This window comes from Musa acuminata, unplaced genomic scaffold (genome assembly GCF_036884655.1).
Source record: "Musa acuminata AAA Group cultivar baxijiao unplaced genomic scaffold, Cavendish_Baxijiao_AAA HiC_scaffold_180, whole genome shotgun sequence".
Classification (NCBI taxonomy): Eukaryota; Viridiplantae; Streptophyta; class Magnoliopsida; order Zingiberales; family Musaceae; genus Musa; species Musa acuminata.
Genome location: NW_027020453.1, coordinates 56,982 through 75,000, shown reverse-complemented (window position 1 = coordinate 75,000; position 18,019 = coordinate 56,982). Strand labels below are relative to the sequence as shown.

The window sequence follows — 18,019 nt, the reverse complement described above, 5'->3', positions numbered from 1 at the left end:
GTCTGATGGCACGTTGCTGCGACCTGAGCTATGCAACAATGAGATCTCCCTTGATCCTTGCCAGATGTAGGTCCCCCAGAATATGCAAGCTTGGGGACTTATTACTCCAGCTGTTCCATGAGTCGGAGCTAGTTTCACCGCGTCCTGTAAACGACCTCTGTAGCTCATCCCCTTCGTAAGCTCTTTGATCGGGAGACTATTACCTAGATCCCTAAACTTGGAATGGATCGCGCTGCGTAGGTTGAAAGCAGTTAGATGGATACGGTGCTTCACCCGTAGACGCTTCTCCAGCTCTCGCAATAATGGGTTTGGAGTAGTACTCGGAGGGACTTCCCGAATAACCGTACCAGGGAATTCTACCTTACTCCGTGCTGCTATGGTTGTTGATCCTGCAGAGCCTACCAAAAGGTTAAGGCCGGATTGTAGGAAGTGGGTAATACGGTTTTGAATTTCTATGATAAGCTCTATGGCACCCACGATTCCAAGTAGTAAGTCGTCGGCATATCGCGCGTAACAAATCCTTATTAATGAGTCATGGGTTTTCAAGGGGGCCAGCTTACGGGCCAGGCCTCTATCTGACCTGATAACTAGTACTGACTCCCCGCCCAGCTCTATCTGCAAGCCCCTGATTTTGCAAGACTTAATAAGGTGGTTTCTTCTCATAGCATAATTGATGCCTTCCATACCAGACTTCGGGGGAAACCCAGCGGCTTCTAGGAGGAAGGCGGCGCAAAGGAGGCTCGAGGGCTTGTTAAGAAAGGCGGCACGCCCAAGGGGGAAAACGAAAGGTGTTTTATTGTCTCTCCTTCGCCGCGGGGTGCTTGTGTTTGGGGTGTGCCACGACGAAACAAGGGAATGAAAGGTTGCTTTGCGCTGGGTGCTCTTTACCCTACCTACAATGATGGCTCTATTGTCTTGGGGAGCCTTGAAGCTTGCTGATTCTCCAGACTGCTCTTTGTCATCAACCATACTTTTACCTGTCCTTAAGAGAACGGATCTTATTCTCTGAACTAGAGGAATTTCGTGCTTATGTCGGATCCTACCTATCTCCTGATCGAGTTTGTGTAGGTAGATGTTGCCTAGTAGGGCCGATAGTTGTACACTGTGTGGGACAGAGTAAGGGCCCTTCTCACCTCCTACGAGTCGTCCGGCTAACTTGAGTTTCTGAGTGGAGTAAAAGAACTTGGGATCGTCGATCTCCTCCTTTAAGATTGAGATGATTCTATGTCGGTCGATGGTGTGAAAACACTTCCTGATGTCGAATTCCAAAAACCCGCGAGAAGTTCCAAACTCTTCTTTGATCCGTCTTAGCACCGAGTGGCAGCCTCGACCCGAGCTACTGTGTGATGTGTCTGGAAACTCGGGATCGTAAATGGATGAGGGTACCATTCTGATCGCCTCCTTCATGATCTTTTCTATGGATAGAACTACTGTAAGCGGTCTAAACTTCGACCCTTCTTTCTGCATTTAAGAAAAGAGGTAAGCAAAGCCTGTTTTTTGCTCCCTATATTGAGAGATCTGGTACTGACCGGCCTGAACGAAACTTGATGCAAGTAGTCACATCACCCTCGGGCCCAGACTCAGTGTCCTTATCAGCATCTATAAAGATAAGATAAAGAATGAGATGCTAAGATAAAGAAAGTGGTTTCATTCTATTACTACAGCGGCCCAGTTGAGTTTGAGGCCTTGGCCGAGCGAAAAACCTTAAGTAATTGGTTGTGCGGCGAGTTATGAGCAAGTCAAGCACTACTAGGGAAAGCTGAGCACTACTAGGGAAAGATGGATAATTCCATATGACTTTAGCAGGTAAAGGCAGAACCAGAACTTTAGCGAGCGGGGGTAAGACTCACTTATGACTTTAGCAGGTCAGAGTAAGACTCACTTATGACTTTAGCAGGTCAGACGGACTTAAGCGAGTTCACAAAGAGGAGATGCTTGCTCTCTTTAGAGAATTCGAATTAGGGCAGTAAGGAGTGTTTTTACTAGAATTCAATAGTTGTCTTCTTCTCTCGAATTTCCTCATTTTATTCATTTGCTAGTTGTTGACTTCACACTGGGCCGGCTTATTGTTAATGGTTGCAAGAGGAAAGTATCTTGTCACGTAGAAAGTCTCTCGTAACATAGAAAGTCTCTCGTAAGGTGGAAAAGTGTATTGTAAGGTAGAAAGAAGCTCGTAAGGTGGAAAAGTGTATTGTAAGGTAGAAAGAAGCTCGTAAGGTGGAAAAGTGTATTGTAAGGTGGAAAGTCTCTCGTAAGGTGGAAAGAAGCTCGTAAGGTGGAAAGAAGCTCGTAAGGTGGAAAGAAGCTCGTAAGAAGTGGAAGGTCTTAAATAAGGGGTATAAAGAAGCTCGGTAAAAGTCTCAAGTCTTAAATAAGGGGTATAAAGAAGCTCGGTAAAAGTATACTTATTGTCATGTTATTAATTTCTATCATGTCATGTGCTACTTTCATTATTTGAAACAAGCAAGAGCTTTGCCTGAGTTCGCCGTTGTAGTATGCGAAACGCCTTAGTTCTAGTTTGCCCTATAGCGTTAGCAAGTTAGCCATGTGCACTCAATTCTGAAAGCTGTGGGAACAACACGCAAGCAAGATGGATTCAATTCATAAGTGGAGGAGAGATATACACAAACAACATATAGAAGCACGCCCCTACTTGAGTGAGCGGGTGCGTCAACAGAAGCCGCGTTAGCCAGCCTATAGGTTTCAGTATCAAAAGACAGACTATAAGTTCTATCGACCAGCTAGTAGAGATAGCCTTAACCAAGATGTGTGCCAGGATCATAAGAAGTCAAGTAGAATTCGGGATGCGCCTATGATCTTAGTTTTGCATCAGCAGTAATAAGTGAGTTTGTTGAGTAAGCAGTGTTTTTAGGGAGAGTAAGTAAAGAAGCAATGTGAAGGAAGCAGTCCAGTTACGCACTTATATCATAGGATAATAGGAGAGCACAACATTCCATTCTTAAAGCCACTGATAGATCACAATCATCAGCAAGATTAGAAACAAGATTCTCAACTGGGGGATCAGGTATAGGCTTTGGATCGGGGCCAAGCTACTACTATACAAGTACTACTAGACTACTTATAGATGTTTGTTGTCAGTTCAATTAACTGTTTGAACTAATAGGGAAATGATTCAATTACAACTCTAGACTAGATGATATGCGAGTTAGATTCCATTAAATGAGATTCTGCCCCTATAGAGTCCGTTTCTTTCGCAGGCCCAACTCTTCCTACAGCCTTTTGAATTTGCGCACGTATCAAGTTTTTTCTCAAGTCTGGTTGTTCAACCCGCGTAAGGCACTTTTCGTTTGGGCGAGATGAGATCTACTTGTTCTCTAAACTACACTTTCTACTGTTCCTTGAAACCGCACTGAACAAGCTGGGCTTCTCTTCTATATACGAGATCAAGATACGAGATTCCTGCCTCCCGTAAGCAAACACTTGAACTTCACCTTGATACTGTTCTGAAGCTTCTTCTTTACTTATCGCAACACAAGCACCCAATTGAGTATACGACCCCTACTCTAAAGCTCCCCTACTATATTGATTGCTCGTGGAAAGTCAGTTTCTTAAGAGAAGCAAGCGGTATCGTCTCAACTTTCATCTATGGAAATGGAAACCCACGTAAGGCACAAAGGGCGAGTTAGTATAGACACTAGCTTTCCACTTAACCCAGTAGCGGGCCTTGTCTTAATCTTAGCATTAAAAAGAGATGAGGCTGATATCTACGACAACACAAGAACAGAACTCTATGACAAGGAGCATAACGACGCTATAAACGATATTGGAAACAAAAGCCTTAGCTTAGACACAAGCATAATCACCTCTTTCCACGCTAGGAGCTAAAACCCACTTAAGCATGTAGTCGGCCTTAACAGCTTCTTTTGCTTCAGCGCTTCAATCTTTTTCTGTGTTACTTGACTCAATAAGTCCTGTACTGTTTTCGGGAACTGGCACCACGTAAAGGGAAATCAAAGCACTATAAGGATAAGAACCTCGATAAGAATAAGGTGCTGAAAGCCTAGCTCGATCTACTACAACAGGATACGGTAAAGAACCTCGATAAGGATAAGGTGCTGAAAGCCTAGCTCGATCTACTACAACACTCTTCCTATGCAAGCCAGATTTACTGTTCCGGGTACGCTTCCTTCTTCCGCAGCTTGTTCAGTTTCTTCTTCCGGCAAACTCATATCGTGCAGGCAGAATTCTATGGAAATTTCACATATGTGTGCAGTGCATATAATTTATAGGAATTGAGGAAACTTTCCTTTAGCACCCCGCCCCGAGTTACTTGTTCTGTTGATTGAGGAGATGAGATGCTCTATTCCACTTTAGATTGCTGAGATGCTCTATTCCACTATTAGGAACGCGCTGAAGAAAAGTATGTTTTGTTACTCAATTCCTTTTTTCTATCAGATTGTGCACTTACTGTTATATTAGTTAGTTAAGTTATATTCGAGTAATATAGCAGTTCTATTCAAACTCTGCATCGCCCACTGAAGAAGCACCTATCTCTCTACTTAGTCTTGTTGCTTCGAGTCAAACATAAATCAACAATCTTAATCGAACTTGAATGTGATAGAATTGATATGAATGTCACAGAAACTCAGTTAGCGGAAGAACCCAAAACGGATTTAGAGTCGAGCGCAAAAGATCAGATTGCAGTGCTGTAGAAGATTGAAGTCTGGAAGATTACCCGCTTACTGCTTACTCACTACTTTAAGCTCACGTTGGTAGCACAACAAACGTAACTGTCCCGCCGGAAGAAGAGTTCGAAGAAGGATTAGAGGCTAAAGCTGGAGCAGAGGCATAAGACTGTCCAGAAGAATCAGATTGTATGTAATTGCCCCAACTCGTATACTCCGTCAAGCAGTAAATCAGGCCCAAAGAGTCGTTTAACATAGGGTTAACTCAGATTATGGAATATAATATAAATAGAATCTAATCAGTACGATCCTTTGTAGGAACTACCCGTAATAACGAACTTGCTAAATGCATCCATAATGGAGATTTGGCTGACGCCGCTTCACTTTCTTTTGAATCCGCTTGAACTTGAATGCTTGGCTTCCCTTTTGCGTTACACCCGGCCTCTCCTCTCCTTGAAACTTATAACTCAGCTTAAAGTCAAACAGAAACAGGAAAAGATTAGAGCGCAGAAGATTGCTTTGCTTTAAGAGCATCACATATAAGATTTGATCCTAACTCTTGCAGCGCAAGACAGTCTTAAGAATTCATTGAATCTTTCTTTCGCTGAGCTATCATAGCATCACTAATATCATATATAGAAAAGTCCGACCCACACTAGAAGATTGCTGAGTATCTCCATCTCGAAGTCAAACTGTCATTGAACTTGCTTGCTATGAGGCTGGAATGGATTTGAGCACTGAAGAGAAGATAACTCCACTTGAAGACGATGAAGACAGAAACTCATGAAACGTAAGCACAACGGCGACTACTGAAAAGAAACTACTCTAAGGTCTAACAACGGCAACTAAAGAAACGGACTCTAAGGTCTAAGCCATAATCAGAGTGGAACAAAGCTTAAACAACGAGAAAAAGGGCTATTCTATCAGGGAGTGAGGGCGGTGGCTAAAGAAAGTCTGTTGCAAGTGGTTCTGTTCACGAAGCGGTTCTAGCTTTAGGAGAGTCTCTTTCATTTCTGGTTCCTGTGATCGTTGCAGTGTTTTTGTTCCTGTGATCTTGATCTTTGCGGTATAGCTAACAAAGCTTACTTATCCAAGGGCCTGGCCGACCCGGTGCAATAAACTCCTTGCTGCTTCCTTTACTTACCCTTACTTAGTAGTAAAGATACTTATTCTCTTTTTCATTGAACCGCTTTACTTCTGACTTCTCTTGCATAGGACTATCTGGTTAAAGAGGAGCTACAGCCCTAAACTGGAATTGTGGCTTCTGATCCATATTATGATCCAGTATCCGCTTTAGACTCACCAGATCCAGCTGATTCTCTGTCACCTGATCTTGAAACTGAAACTACACTTTATTACTTAGACACAAGCAAGACAAACTACATTGCCAATACCTAGATTGCCAATACCGAGAGATACCGCACTGCATCCCTTCTGTCCTTTGTCCACTTACTACGCTGCTTGTCTATACGTTGCTTGGATGGTGGATCGAAGCGGAAACAACCCCAGAAGACAGGGCTCGGTACTAGTAGGCATAAGGCTCGGAACTACGACTTGAACTCAGTACACCGTAGATATCAGAAGAGAGCTCAGTAGTATGAGAATGCACCTACTCCTTATTAGAGAAAACTCAGTAGTAAAGGAATGGTTGCTTGGGGAGCAAAGGCAGAATTGAGCTAGTAATAACAATAAAGGCAACTCAAAACCCAGAATCACTACTATTAAGTAAGAGAATACAATAGGAGCGAGCACAATCAAACTAATAAGTATAGGATCGAAGTGGAACACAAAGTCAATAAGGCTCGGTACTAGTAGGCATAAGGCTCGGAACTAATAGTAAGCAAAGGCCTCGGATTCCTGTAAGCCACTATGAGTCTTACTGTAGGATACCAATTTGCCTATAAGAGAAGGAACTAGAGCAGCACGAAACTATTTAAAGTAAAGAGGGTAGTGTAGTGCATTAGACTTATTTACTTGTGCTAACCTTCAATAGAATGGAACAAGTTCAGTGGGAGTCCTAATTACGCCCTCTCTTGTATAACTTAATGAATCTCCTATATCTATATCTGTTCTCTCTTCTTGCCTCCATCTCATCTAACTAAGGCGACTCTCCGCTAACTGAATTAGGCGCATTCAACTCAAGCTACTAGAACGACTATGGTATGGCTACAATACCTCTGCTTCCTGTTTAAGATGCATATCCTTCTCTGGTCCGGGGCTCCTTAGCGCAACTAACTATGTTCCTTGGCTGATAGCAAAGCTTACTTCCTATGACTCTTGAAACTAACCACTCCTGTTTTCGTTCCTTTGTTCATGGCGGCAGGAGCGGCTCGTTTCTAGGGTTGGTCTTAGTGCTTTGTTCACCGGGGCTACAAATAGATTAGTTGAGCTTCTCTAGGAGTGTTGGATATAGATATAGATATAGGTAGAAATATAGATATAGATAGAGATGTAGGTCAGATGAAGACACGGGTCAGGTCAGATCAAGGGTTTCCCGCAATCGAGCATTTCACTAGTAATTGGTCTAGGTCGAGGGGAGTGGTTAACTCATAGTTGTTTAGTAGATGAAACTGTTGCCTTATACTAACAGCCTTATAGCTTATTGCCCAGATTACTCGTAGTGAGCGGAAGGGGTTTACAGCCTTGTTTCCAGCCCCAACAAGTAGTGTGGTGGTCCTGTGTCAAATGTAGGCGTAGCGGATAAGATTGATAGTTTCTATTTATATTCTAAGATATATAGTTGTTGGCTTGAAGGAAGACCAGAAGGGATGGCGCCTAGACCAGAGAGAAGCTGTCCGGGGTAGTTTTGTCCTGTATTCGCCTGTCTGGTAAGAACTAGTTCGGTTTACAAGGGTTTCGTCAAAGTGGTATTTACTGCTTGTTTATAGACTTACCCATTACAGCTGGCTCATCTCTGCTAACTTCTATTCTCAAGTAAGCTGCTGTTCGAGTGGAATCCAGAGTTTCGTAGGCATTAAGATTAAGAAAACCCCTATTTCAGGTATCGGTGAAAAAGAGTTAACCTGTGTTCGGCAGCTACGGGTACGAGTTCGGGTCGGATACGTTTGAAGAGCTATCATAGCATCTAATCTCTACAGAAGAAGGATCAGAAACACTTGCGACAGCCTCTCAATCTCCCTTATTAAGCCAGGACTTTCTCATGGCAACGTACTAACAAACACTTATCCCAGAGAAGCTATGTCTTCAAATGAAATGAAATTCGAAACTTCAATACCAGAGGGTGGGTCGGCAGCCCATGTTCGTGTTGCGCGGCAGTGTGCTCTCAAGTAAGGGCAAGTCAGTAGTTAAAGTGTGAGGGCAGTGGAAGTTCAAAGAACAGGTGAGGAAGCTGTGCCAAAGTAAGCAGATAGAGTTGGATCAGTTGTTGGTGACGAAAGAGGTGATTGTGCTTGTTTGAAGCAATGATCAATATGACACTAATTCAATTCATAACTTCAATACCTGAGTCGAGGCCCTTCTAGTAAGTTGCAGAGTCAAGTACTTGCTTTTTTGCGGGAAGCTATTCTTCACAGGAGATGCAGCGGGAAGGAAATCAAGTGGTTGGTATTGGTCCGGTACCTTGATCAAGTCCTTTGTTCGAGGGAAAGCAGTGGCATACAATCAATCAGTTCAATTCTGGCTTCCCTCGCCTGTGGTGCATACTACTCGCCTGTGGTGCATACTAAATAGTTCAATACCGGCTATCTCTCTTCTTAAAGGCAGGTTAAACTCTATTCTGTAATTCCTCCTTTGACCTGTCACTGGTAATTCTTAGGCTACATCTACGTTAGTGCTAGAGTTACAGGCAATTCCAGTCGACCAGAAAGAGAGGTGGGTTGGTGCAGTACAGAATCACAGGACTTCGCCTCTCTCTCCTCTAGCTACAACAACAAATACAGAATTCCACCGGGTAGTCCAGGTTCTATGGTTGCTAAGTATACTAATATAGTAGGGTGTCTTCTACGTTCAATTACGGAGTGCAATTCTCACTTTACTACTAATACTGGGGTTGGGGTTATGCTCCATTACTCTATAAGTGCTCTCCCCCTTTGATTATTGTAAGTAATAATATGATATAACCCTTATTAGTCACAGTTACATTCCCGTACTGCTTACTTATATTCTCTTTAAATACGAAAAATAGGATCCTGTCACCAATACCGGTAGGAAGAACCCTATTGCTGTTACGGCTGAAAAGCACTAACTACTATCTGATTATCACTGCCGACCTGGAACCCTGCTCTACTTACTCTATGGGCCTCGCGCTACTTGCTTTTAGGCTCCCTTTCCTTTTCTTTGATTCTATCTTTTATTGTTCAATTACTTATTCAGTGTTCTTATAAGAATTGTTAATGGGTAGTGCTTTCCGAGCAAAGAGATGGGTTTGGTGAAGTAAGAAGAAAGTAGTACACTAAGGAATCAACTAGAAACTCCCGATAACAAGAATCGAACCCAAAGACTTATACTCAACACTAAGAAAGCCAACAAAACTATCACTTATAGGAATCTGGGCTACTCTAACATATATTAGAATGCAATTAATACTGCTCAGCCTTACTATATTGCCAGAAACTCCTCTGTGTAAGTTTCGCTCTTGTACTAGTGCTGGGGGATTAAGGCTGTAGCCAATACAAAGCAGAATGCACTACCACTCCGATAGGCAACGCTGACTATTATAAGACTATAACTACGGCTTATCCGCTCTAAAACAATGGCTTCAAGTGCAAAGTATACAACCATGAATAGAACTTCAATAGTCAAGAATAGAACTCAATAGTATCGGAATGACTAGCAAGTAGGAGAAAGTCTGTCATAAGCCCACAAACAAACCAGTATAAATAAGACTTATCGGAGTAAGTAAAAGAGACAAGTAGTATGGCTTATAGAATGAATGAAGTAAGTAGCAGACAGCAACTATAAAGTCAGAGAACAACTCTATAAAGTAAGACTCCAGCAGGAATTCCACTAAGAAATAGAATCATGAACTAACGCCCCAACGAATGAAACTAAAAACAAAGAATAAGGTCTTCCAGCTCCTGATCGCATATCCTGATTGTTAGTTTATAGTAAACCTCTCCTGTTTCTCTTTCGGAAACTCATGCCTGGCATCCTGACTCCCCGGCCTACTTGACTAGAACAACCCACTGCGGAGACAAAGACAAACTATGGCACCGACACTAACACCTTAGCCTATATATCATGTCTCTAAACCGTACTTTCCAATAGCAGGTATCCTGAGATTTCATTCCTGTTCTTTGCCGCAACATCCGTACCCTGTCCTAAATTCTGATATTTCTACTTAGAGGCTAGATCATACCTGTATTCTTATGATTATGATGGATTTCCCTATATCGACTGGGGATGCGCTGGGCATTAACATTCTATAGTCTTTTCTCTTATAATAGTAGTTATATCTATTCTTTCATAGGAGTTGTCGAGTTCAATTAACTATAGTGAAAGTATCGTGAGTCAGTTAGTTAGTCTGATTCTCAAGAGTAGGCTTTCAGCACCTAGCGCGGTATCGAGATCTGGATCAGTAATACTTAACCAAAGTATAGGTAGGGTAGACCTGGGAGCAGCAGTGAGGATCTCGGTATCAGTATTTTGATTCCCTGTCCCCGGAAGCGGTATTCGAAGTAGTGGCGAACACAGGACTTGGTGGCAGTAGCCCAGTTTTCCTAGACTTAACGAGCCCCGGCTCCGTTCTCCTATAGAAGATAGCAACTCTGGAATCCGTTCTCCTATAATAAGATCATAATGAATTTGGTATGGTTTCTTCTACGGTGTCTGTATTGTTGAAATAGAAGTCGTTTTTCTGTTGACTTTAGCTATCTTGAAAGTTTGAAGTAAACTCACTACTCCCGTTAACAGCTCTATACTCCCACGTAAAGGTTCTCTATATTGACTACCCGGGACAGGCTCCATATTGACTACCATTGACTACCCCGGATATACGAATTGACTACCATTGACTACCCCGGATATACGAATTGACTACCATTGACTACCCCGGATATACGAATACAGGGCTTTTTCATGGCAACGTTCTAACATATACTATATGAGTGATTTCCGATTATATGAGTGATTTCCTATTCTTGCTTTGTTACTGTTGCTCTACCTACCCAACTACCTATTTATCTCCTACCCAACAGAACAGCTCCTGCCGCTCCCGACTCTGACTCTCACTTTTCTACTTTCTTGTTGCATTCTTAAATGACTTATTCCAACAAGCAACTACTAGACGCCAAGCAACGACGTAAGTAGTTGTGCGGCAGTTGTTACTAGTCCTGTGTTCGCTGTCGCGTCAGCGAGCTGAAAAGCGTTAGGAGCCTAGTGAGTTCCATTATTAATATTATACTAACCGGTCTGAAACTAATAAGAATAAGGGAAAGGTAAGGGAAAGGTCTTATACTATAGTTGCTGCCTGAGTTAGCTGAAGTTCAAAGAGTCATAGGTTTAGTATAAGAATGAAGTTCTATGAGATGAGCCAGAGTGCAGAGTTAGAGGAGCCGCCATTCCATTCTCTATTTGCTATCAGACAAGGAACGGATAGACTCAAAGAGTAGGTTCGGGTGTTTGAGAAGACAAGGTAATTCAATGATGCTCTTGTGTCAGTGTCATAGAGAGAGGAAATAGAAGCTGCGGATAGGTTCTTGGTAATTGTGCTGCGGTGTAAGAGAATCCCGCAGTGTGCTTGTCATCAGTTGGAGAAGATCTAAACTATAAGTCAGGAGAGTAGGTTATTAAACAAGATCATCAGCAGTAGAAAAGTTAGTGATAAGCGCTTCTGCAAGTGAGAATTCTGTATTTGCTTACTCGGCGCCGAAAAGAGGTTATTTGCGCGAGATGAATCCGGAGTATAAAGAAGCTTCAAGTGAGAATTGAGGCACATTGTAATCATAGATAGAAAGGACGGCCAACACCGATAAATAAGCCTTAATCAATGGCGCGGTGTACAGAATATGATTCTCTTAGTTTTCGAGTGGAATCCTAGTGTGAGTCGAGTTCTGTTCGAGTTTGATCATAGAAGGAAGAAAGAATGCTTAGCTCACTATACGCTTAATGCTTAGCTCACTATAACTTTAGTAGGCTGTTGTTCTAAGTCGTTGAGAGATATAAGTTATTGGCTTGACCTGACCTCGTTTCGTGGAGTTCCAGATCTGTCAGCGAGAAAGATTAGATGGGAGTTGACTTCATGTAATGTCAAAAAGCAAATAGAATATCGTAATAAATAAGATAGCCAATAAGGAATCAAATAAGAAAACAAATAACAAGCAACTAGGAGAGCCACCCTATTAACTCAATCAGTCAAGCCAAATATGAGTAACAAACTGATTCTATCAATAAGCAAGTAACAAAACATAGCTTGAAAGTCAGAATAGAATTGGAGGAATCGAATCTATCTCTAATTACCTCTTTTCTATTTCATAGAAGACTCCCTTACCCGTTAGCGAAATAACAGAAGCAACAAGCTACGACTTTCGAACAAGTGTGCGCTAGTTTACTTTCCTCGGACCCAACTTCTGTTAAGGCTGTAAATCAGATCAGGCAATTCCCTTATTACGATTACGCGCCTGTTAACCTAAATTCTATGCTTGATGCTCTTAGCTCAGTGAAGCGGGTACGGCGTATATAGCTATGTGTTTCTTTTACTTGAGTGTGGAGCGTGTGCTCAGGCTTATTCTCTTGGTGCCTTAAGGCTTTATTTCTCTAAGTGGAACGCCGACATCAATCTTATATTCCAAGCTTTTCTTCCAAGACTTTACAAGGGTGCAGATATTCTATAAGCAAGGGAACGAACTGGAATGGCCACGACAAACACAAGAACTCCTTTTTCCCGCTTACTTCTAACTTGATACTTAAGCGCAACACCCACTTTGAGCTTATTGATACTCTCTCCGGCCGCAAATACCCTCTTTTCTCGTAGACAACACAAGCAAACTCAGATATGAGTCGAATAATTATAGTAGAATAACTAAGATACAAGTAGAATAATATAGTCGAATAATATAGTAGGAATATATAGTAGAATAATCAATATATGAGTAATTTAAGCTAACAAACAAGAGCGAAAGAAACAGCTAACGCCAGACCAACCAAACCAAAAAGGGAAAGCCTAAACCAGGAAGCCCCAACCAAATACTCTAAACAAAGCCGAGTCGACTGTGCCGGTTCCCGGAGCTTTTCCGTTACTCGCTCTTAACTCCTATTCCATGAAAGTACTTTGTTTGCGCTTAAGAAGAGAAGGCTTATCTCTCCAGTGGGTTTAGGCAATAAATAAGAATCATGTACGTAGTTAGTCATAGCCATGAGCAAGTGTTTGAGGAAAGGGCGAAGTCAAGTGTTTGAGGGAAAGGCCGGAAAGCCCTTTCTTTGGTCGTTTGCCAGGGTAAACTCTTATTATATTGGGTAGTTGAGGTAACCGAAAAGCTATTATAATGCATTTATACTCGAACAACTACTTAAACTCGGTTGTAAACTCCGTTAGCGCAATGTCTTGCTTGTGCCATTGCTTGTTGAGTCAGAAGAGCAAGGAACGAACGGCTATAATGAAAATAAAGTGGAAATGAAAAGTAAGTCAGTCTAGGGGTGAGGCTGCCCTGCCCATATTAGATATTATGAAGCAATGCTGCGTTTTTCTATTTCATCTTAATCTATGTATATAGGGAAGGTGTACATTCTAAATTCAGTAAGGTGTTTTGTTACTTTATGACTTTTTGATCAGATTATAGTTATATTCAATGGTCACTGAAATGGGTAGTGTGACTGCTAGAATACTGAGAGCTTCACTTTCATTGCATTGCCTACGTGAGGGTAGTAAACGTCGTCCTTGCTAACTGCCTATGTCCTAATTACATGAATTATAAGGGGTTTGTCTTCCAATAACTATTCTTCTCAACAAGAGCAGAGAAACATGCTTTAATCGGATTCTTAGTGTACACCTTTCTTATTAATGTACACCTTATATTATCAAAGTAAACAGCACTGTTGACTGCTATTACCTCAGTAATAGGTAAGCTCATATATTACATTACATAAATACTAGTAAAGCTTCTTATTTTACTCTTATTTCTTTTCCATAGATATCTCTCACTTAAGATCTCTCTCATTTATATTTCTTTTCCATAGATATCTCTCACTTAGGATTTCTTTTATATGGATCTCTCTTCTCTCACTCTTTACTCCTTACTTACTTAACTAACTCACGACAACAAATCTTACTCCTTTATCGCCCGGAAAGTCAACAACTCCTTTGCCCGGAGAAAGTCACCTCGCAGCCCTTTGACTCTTAACTGTATTCCACTTACTTTATCTTATCCCCAGAGTCAACAAAGAATTCATTGACCTTTCCACTAGCGCAAGTCAAATCAAAGAATTCTAATAATGCGTATAGAGCACAAACAAGGTATGGATTTCTTGCAGTAAAGACACCTACTGAACAAATCCTTTGGCTCACGGTAGCTTTCAAAGGCTTTCAGCACCTTTCTTCGTTGGGAGCTAACACAGGCACCTAAAGCAGCCCTTGCTTTTAATATACTGTTTCAAATCCAGATCTTGCTTATTATCTTTCTTCCCTTGTTGGTTTCCTTGCTTTGCTGGTTTCCTATTCAAGTAAGTAAGGGCGTATATCGAGAATGAAAGAAGTCAGTATACGAATGAGTTGTTGGCGAAGTGGTTCAGAAGCTACGCAAGGTAAATCAACTCCAAAGTCAGAGTCAAACCATGCTATTAACTAAAGAACACTAGCAAAACCGAGACCTCTCACTACTCTCAATAAGAATTGACACCGACCAAAGAAAGACTGGAACGGCTACTGGGAAGAATAGAGCCCGGGCATGCAAGAACAGAGCTACTGCTGGAAGGAATGGAACGAGCAACTGGTGCTTTTAAGGATCTAGCTCAATACAAAGGATAGGGACCGGAGCTCCAAGACAGGTAGTTGTAAGTAGAACACTATAAAGCTGGAGTGGGAATTCCACTCAAAAGTCAGAGAACGAAACAGTGCCTACAGAAATCACCTCGGAACTATAGGAGACAAGTGCTGCTAACAAGAATATATCCCCGGCATCTCACTCAGATTCCTCCGCCAATGAGAAATGAGCTACTTATATACAATGAATGAACCCAAGGGTATTAAGAGTAGGAGTAAGGTAGGGCAGGCTTAAAAGCAGCAGCGGTGGGCTCTAACGCATAGGCAATAAAGTCCGTCATAATTGGGGCTAAGACCTCTAAGGACAGAAGTAAGGTTCGAAGTCCATAGCGGAAGTCTAAGTCTTGTTAACAGTAGATACAGCTTGACAGCAAGTAAAGCAAGACTCAAGTCAGTATAGTGAGACACATAAGAAGTCAAGAAAGGATCTGGATCGTAGGTTCTAGAATGTAGCTAGGGAGCTTAGGTCTTGGATACAGGGATATCTGATTTGATTCCGAAAGAGTGTAGCGGCAGTGAGCTTATACAACTAAGTAATATCATAATAGTATAGTTAATCATATAGTGGAATCTGCTAGTTAGTAATTGAATTCTCATAGTATAAGTTATATAGTATACGCTTGCCTCTTCTACTTGTATTAATTCCTAAGCCTGTTCCTGGCATTACTGTCTTTAAGTCGGACTCCACCCCTAAAAGGAATTCATTGCTTTCCTTTATCTCCATAAGTATTATTCTTATTAGAATCGAATTAGTCGGTATCAGAATCAAGGTAGAAACCGGGAATGAAAATACGCAATCAGAAGAATTAGTGTAACAATAGAAAACACACACTGGGGACTTCACCACAGAAATAAGCCGGCCCTTCCTCTGCCTATCAGTATTACTACCCTTACCACAACTCTTATTATACTTATCTTATCATTCCCCGGCTCCCGATCTGAGTACGCTGCTCATAACTTCTATTTATACCTATGCGTTAGTTAAGCCTGTTACTGGCCCTGTGGCCCCATTGTGTAGTCTGCCTATGAACCTGCCTTTGCTGACTTTGATTCACCAAGCAATACAACTAACAGAAATGTCACTCGATACCCCCGGGATACTATGTTTGATTGTTAGCATGCCACCACGGAGATAAACTCCTATGCTTTGGGTTTAGTCTGAGAACTCCCGTCAATGCTTCCAAGTCGGCTACCTTGTCCATGCCTGGATGCGCTAAGTAATATTCTAAATATGAGTAAATAAACTGGATCATATGATTAATATAAGTAAATGATCTAATCAGCAATAAAAGAATCAGAGACTCAGCAATAAAAGAATCAGAGACAGCAGTGCCAGTCTCTTAGTAAGTAGTTGTAGTCTTATTAGGAGTATCAGTACCGCCAAGCTACAACAAATATAATCAGAATCAGAATTAAGGTACGATGTAGTGCATCTAACAATTAAGTAAAGAACACGGAATTCAACTTGCAACTATAAGAATTGGCTACTGTCTAACAGGCTTAACTCTAAACTACAGAAATGACACTCAGACAGGGCTTTCACTATTCACTATCAGATTGATTGAGCTAATCCATAACAGCAATGCAACTAATAATGGTAATACTGGAAATTGAAACAAATACTTGAGCGATTAACTTAACTACAAGAACCGAACTACTCACTTGGATTCTGACTTTGCTTCGTCTAAGTTTCCTATTGCTCTATCTCATTCTCTTCCTAATGCCGCCAATGCCTAGCTTCAAACTAACTCCCTTCTAGTCAAGTCTGATTCCTCTGAGAAAATAGTACAAAAAAGAGGCCAGCTGGAAGGTAAGAGTGAGAAGCACCAGCGATAGTCTTATTGGCATTGGTAGCAGTCTTTTGATCGGAGTGGGAATGGGAAGTAGCTCCCAAAAACAGGACTTGAGCTAGCAACTGGGAATATAGAAATTGACTCCTTATTCACTAACCTTCCTTGCTTTCAAGCCAATACCTTTTTCTTTTAGCCTCTTTCTCTCAAGTCGGAATCCAACAAGTAAGTTTCAACCTATAAGCAAGGGTATTTGCTATCAAACCAAAGAAGTACTGTTATAGTGTCAAATACACTAATCCATTTATCGGGAAAACAAGAGAAAGGGAATCCGACCCCAAAGTAAGCCTCGAGCTACGGATAATCAGAATAACTTGAGGCAAGAATAAAGAACAGGAAAAGTGCTGACAAGACCTCCGCTACTGCTTAAAGAATATAACTGCGACTGATGAGAATAGATCTACTTGCTTTGATTCCATATCTCCTTACTTTTATTCCTGTACTTACTTATTTGATTCTTTCTATTACAAGAACTAGGTTTGTTAGGCGATACAGAGAACTCGGTTGTCTGCTAGGTAGGGCTGACTCGGTTTTCTGCTAGGTAGGGCTGACGCTGACTAGGTATGTGTAAATTATGTTTTTCATTGTTTTCATCCCATAGTAGAGTAGTTAAGTTCATCGACCGCAGACGCAGGCATCTAAGGTACCTTGCATATGCATTGATGGGTCAGGCAATAATGAGGTCCTGTGTAGGTCATTCATTCTTAAGGTAGGGTCGCTCGGTCTTCAATAAATAACGGTAGGTTCACTCGGGCTATGCTATCTCTCATTACTACTACCCGCACATCACATATGTAGTTCCCCCATAGGGATTAGGCTCCTGACTTATACTCCTTCTTTACTGTATCCAAGGTTGCCACTACCACTTCTAATACGGTAACTAGAAAGTCAGATTGAAAGAAGTACTACTAAACTACTTCCATAAGAATAGAAAAAGAAATAAGGAATCGCACTACTGCCTCTTAGCCCCACTCTTACATCCATTGCTTGAAACCTACATTTCACATTGGATCCTTCTACTGGGGCTGTCGCTACCTGCTCTCAAACTTGGTATACTAGTGCTTAACGGTGCTTTCAAGACTCTATCCTCAAATACAGAAATGAACTATCGATAACAAGAACACCCTTCCTCACTATAGGTCTGCTTTCCTCCGATACATTGACATCTAAATCTTATTCCTCCGCTAACAGGAATGCAATTAGCAATCAAGAAAGAAACTAGTGCTCTCGTACTTGGACTGGTGCTTCTAATAATCAAACCAGGGGTAAGGAATACTACTTCTAGCTTCCAACTGATGAGAATGGATCTACTTCACTCTTATTCTTGAACTTATAAGCCTTCCCGGAAGTCTTGTTTGTTAGTTTGAGCTCGACACTTTACGATTAGCTATCAACACGAAAGAAGTGATTTTCTAGTGTTATTTACACTAATATCTTTATCGGTAAAGCAAGAAAGGTAGAGCGGGGGAATAAGGGAGGATTGCCCAAGTAGGCTAAGAATAAAGCCAGCACTACAGGGGCTTCAACTCGCCGAGCAATCACTATTCAATCTCTCTTTGTCTTCTGTGAGGTGGTTGCAACACCTATTT

The 18,019-nt window shown here is 41.6% G+C and overlaps 1 protein-coding gene across 1 annotated transcript in view; it reads right to left on the bottom strand.

The window, feature by feature from the left end:
* The window catches only part of LOC103973234 (uncharacterized), a 5,401-nt gene extending 1,440 nt beyond the window's left edge, over window positions 1–3,961 (bottom strand). The window contains exon 1 of the mRNA XM_009387735.3: window positions 1–3,961. This exon is cut by the window's left edge and continues 1,440 nt beyond it. Within this exon, the coding sequence (XP_009386010.1) occupies window positions 1–1,467 (1,467 nt within the window). The 5' untranslated portion in view covers window positions 1,468–3,961.
* Window positions 3,962–18,019: the final 14,058 nt, after the last annotated feature.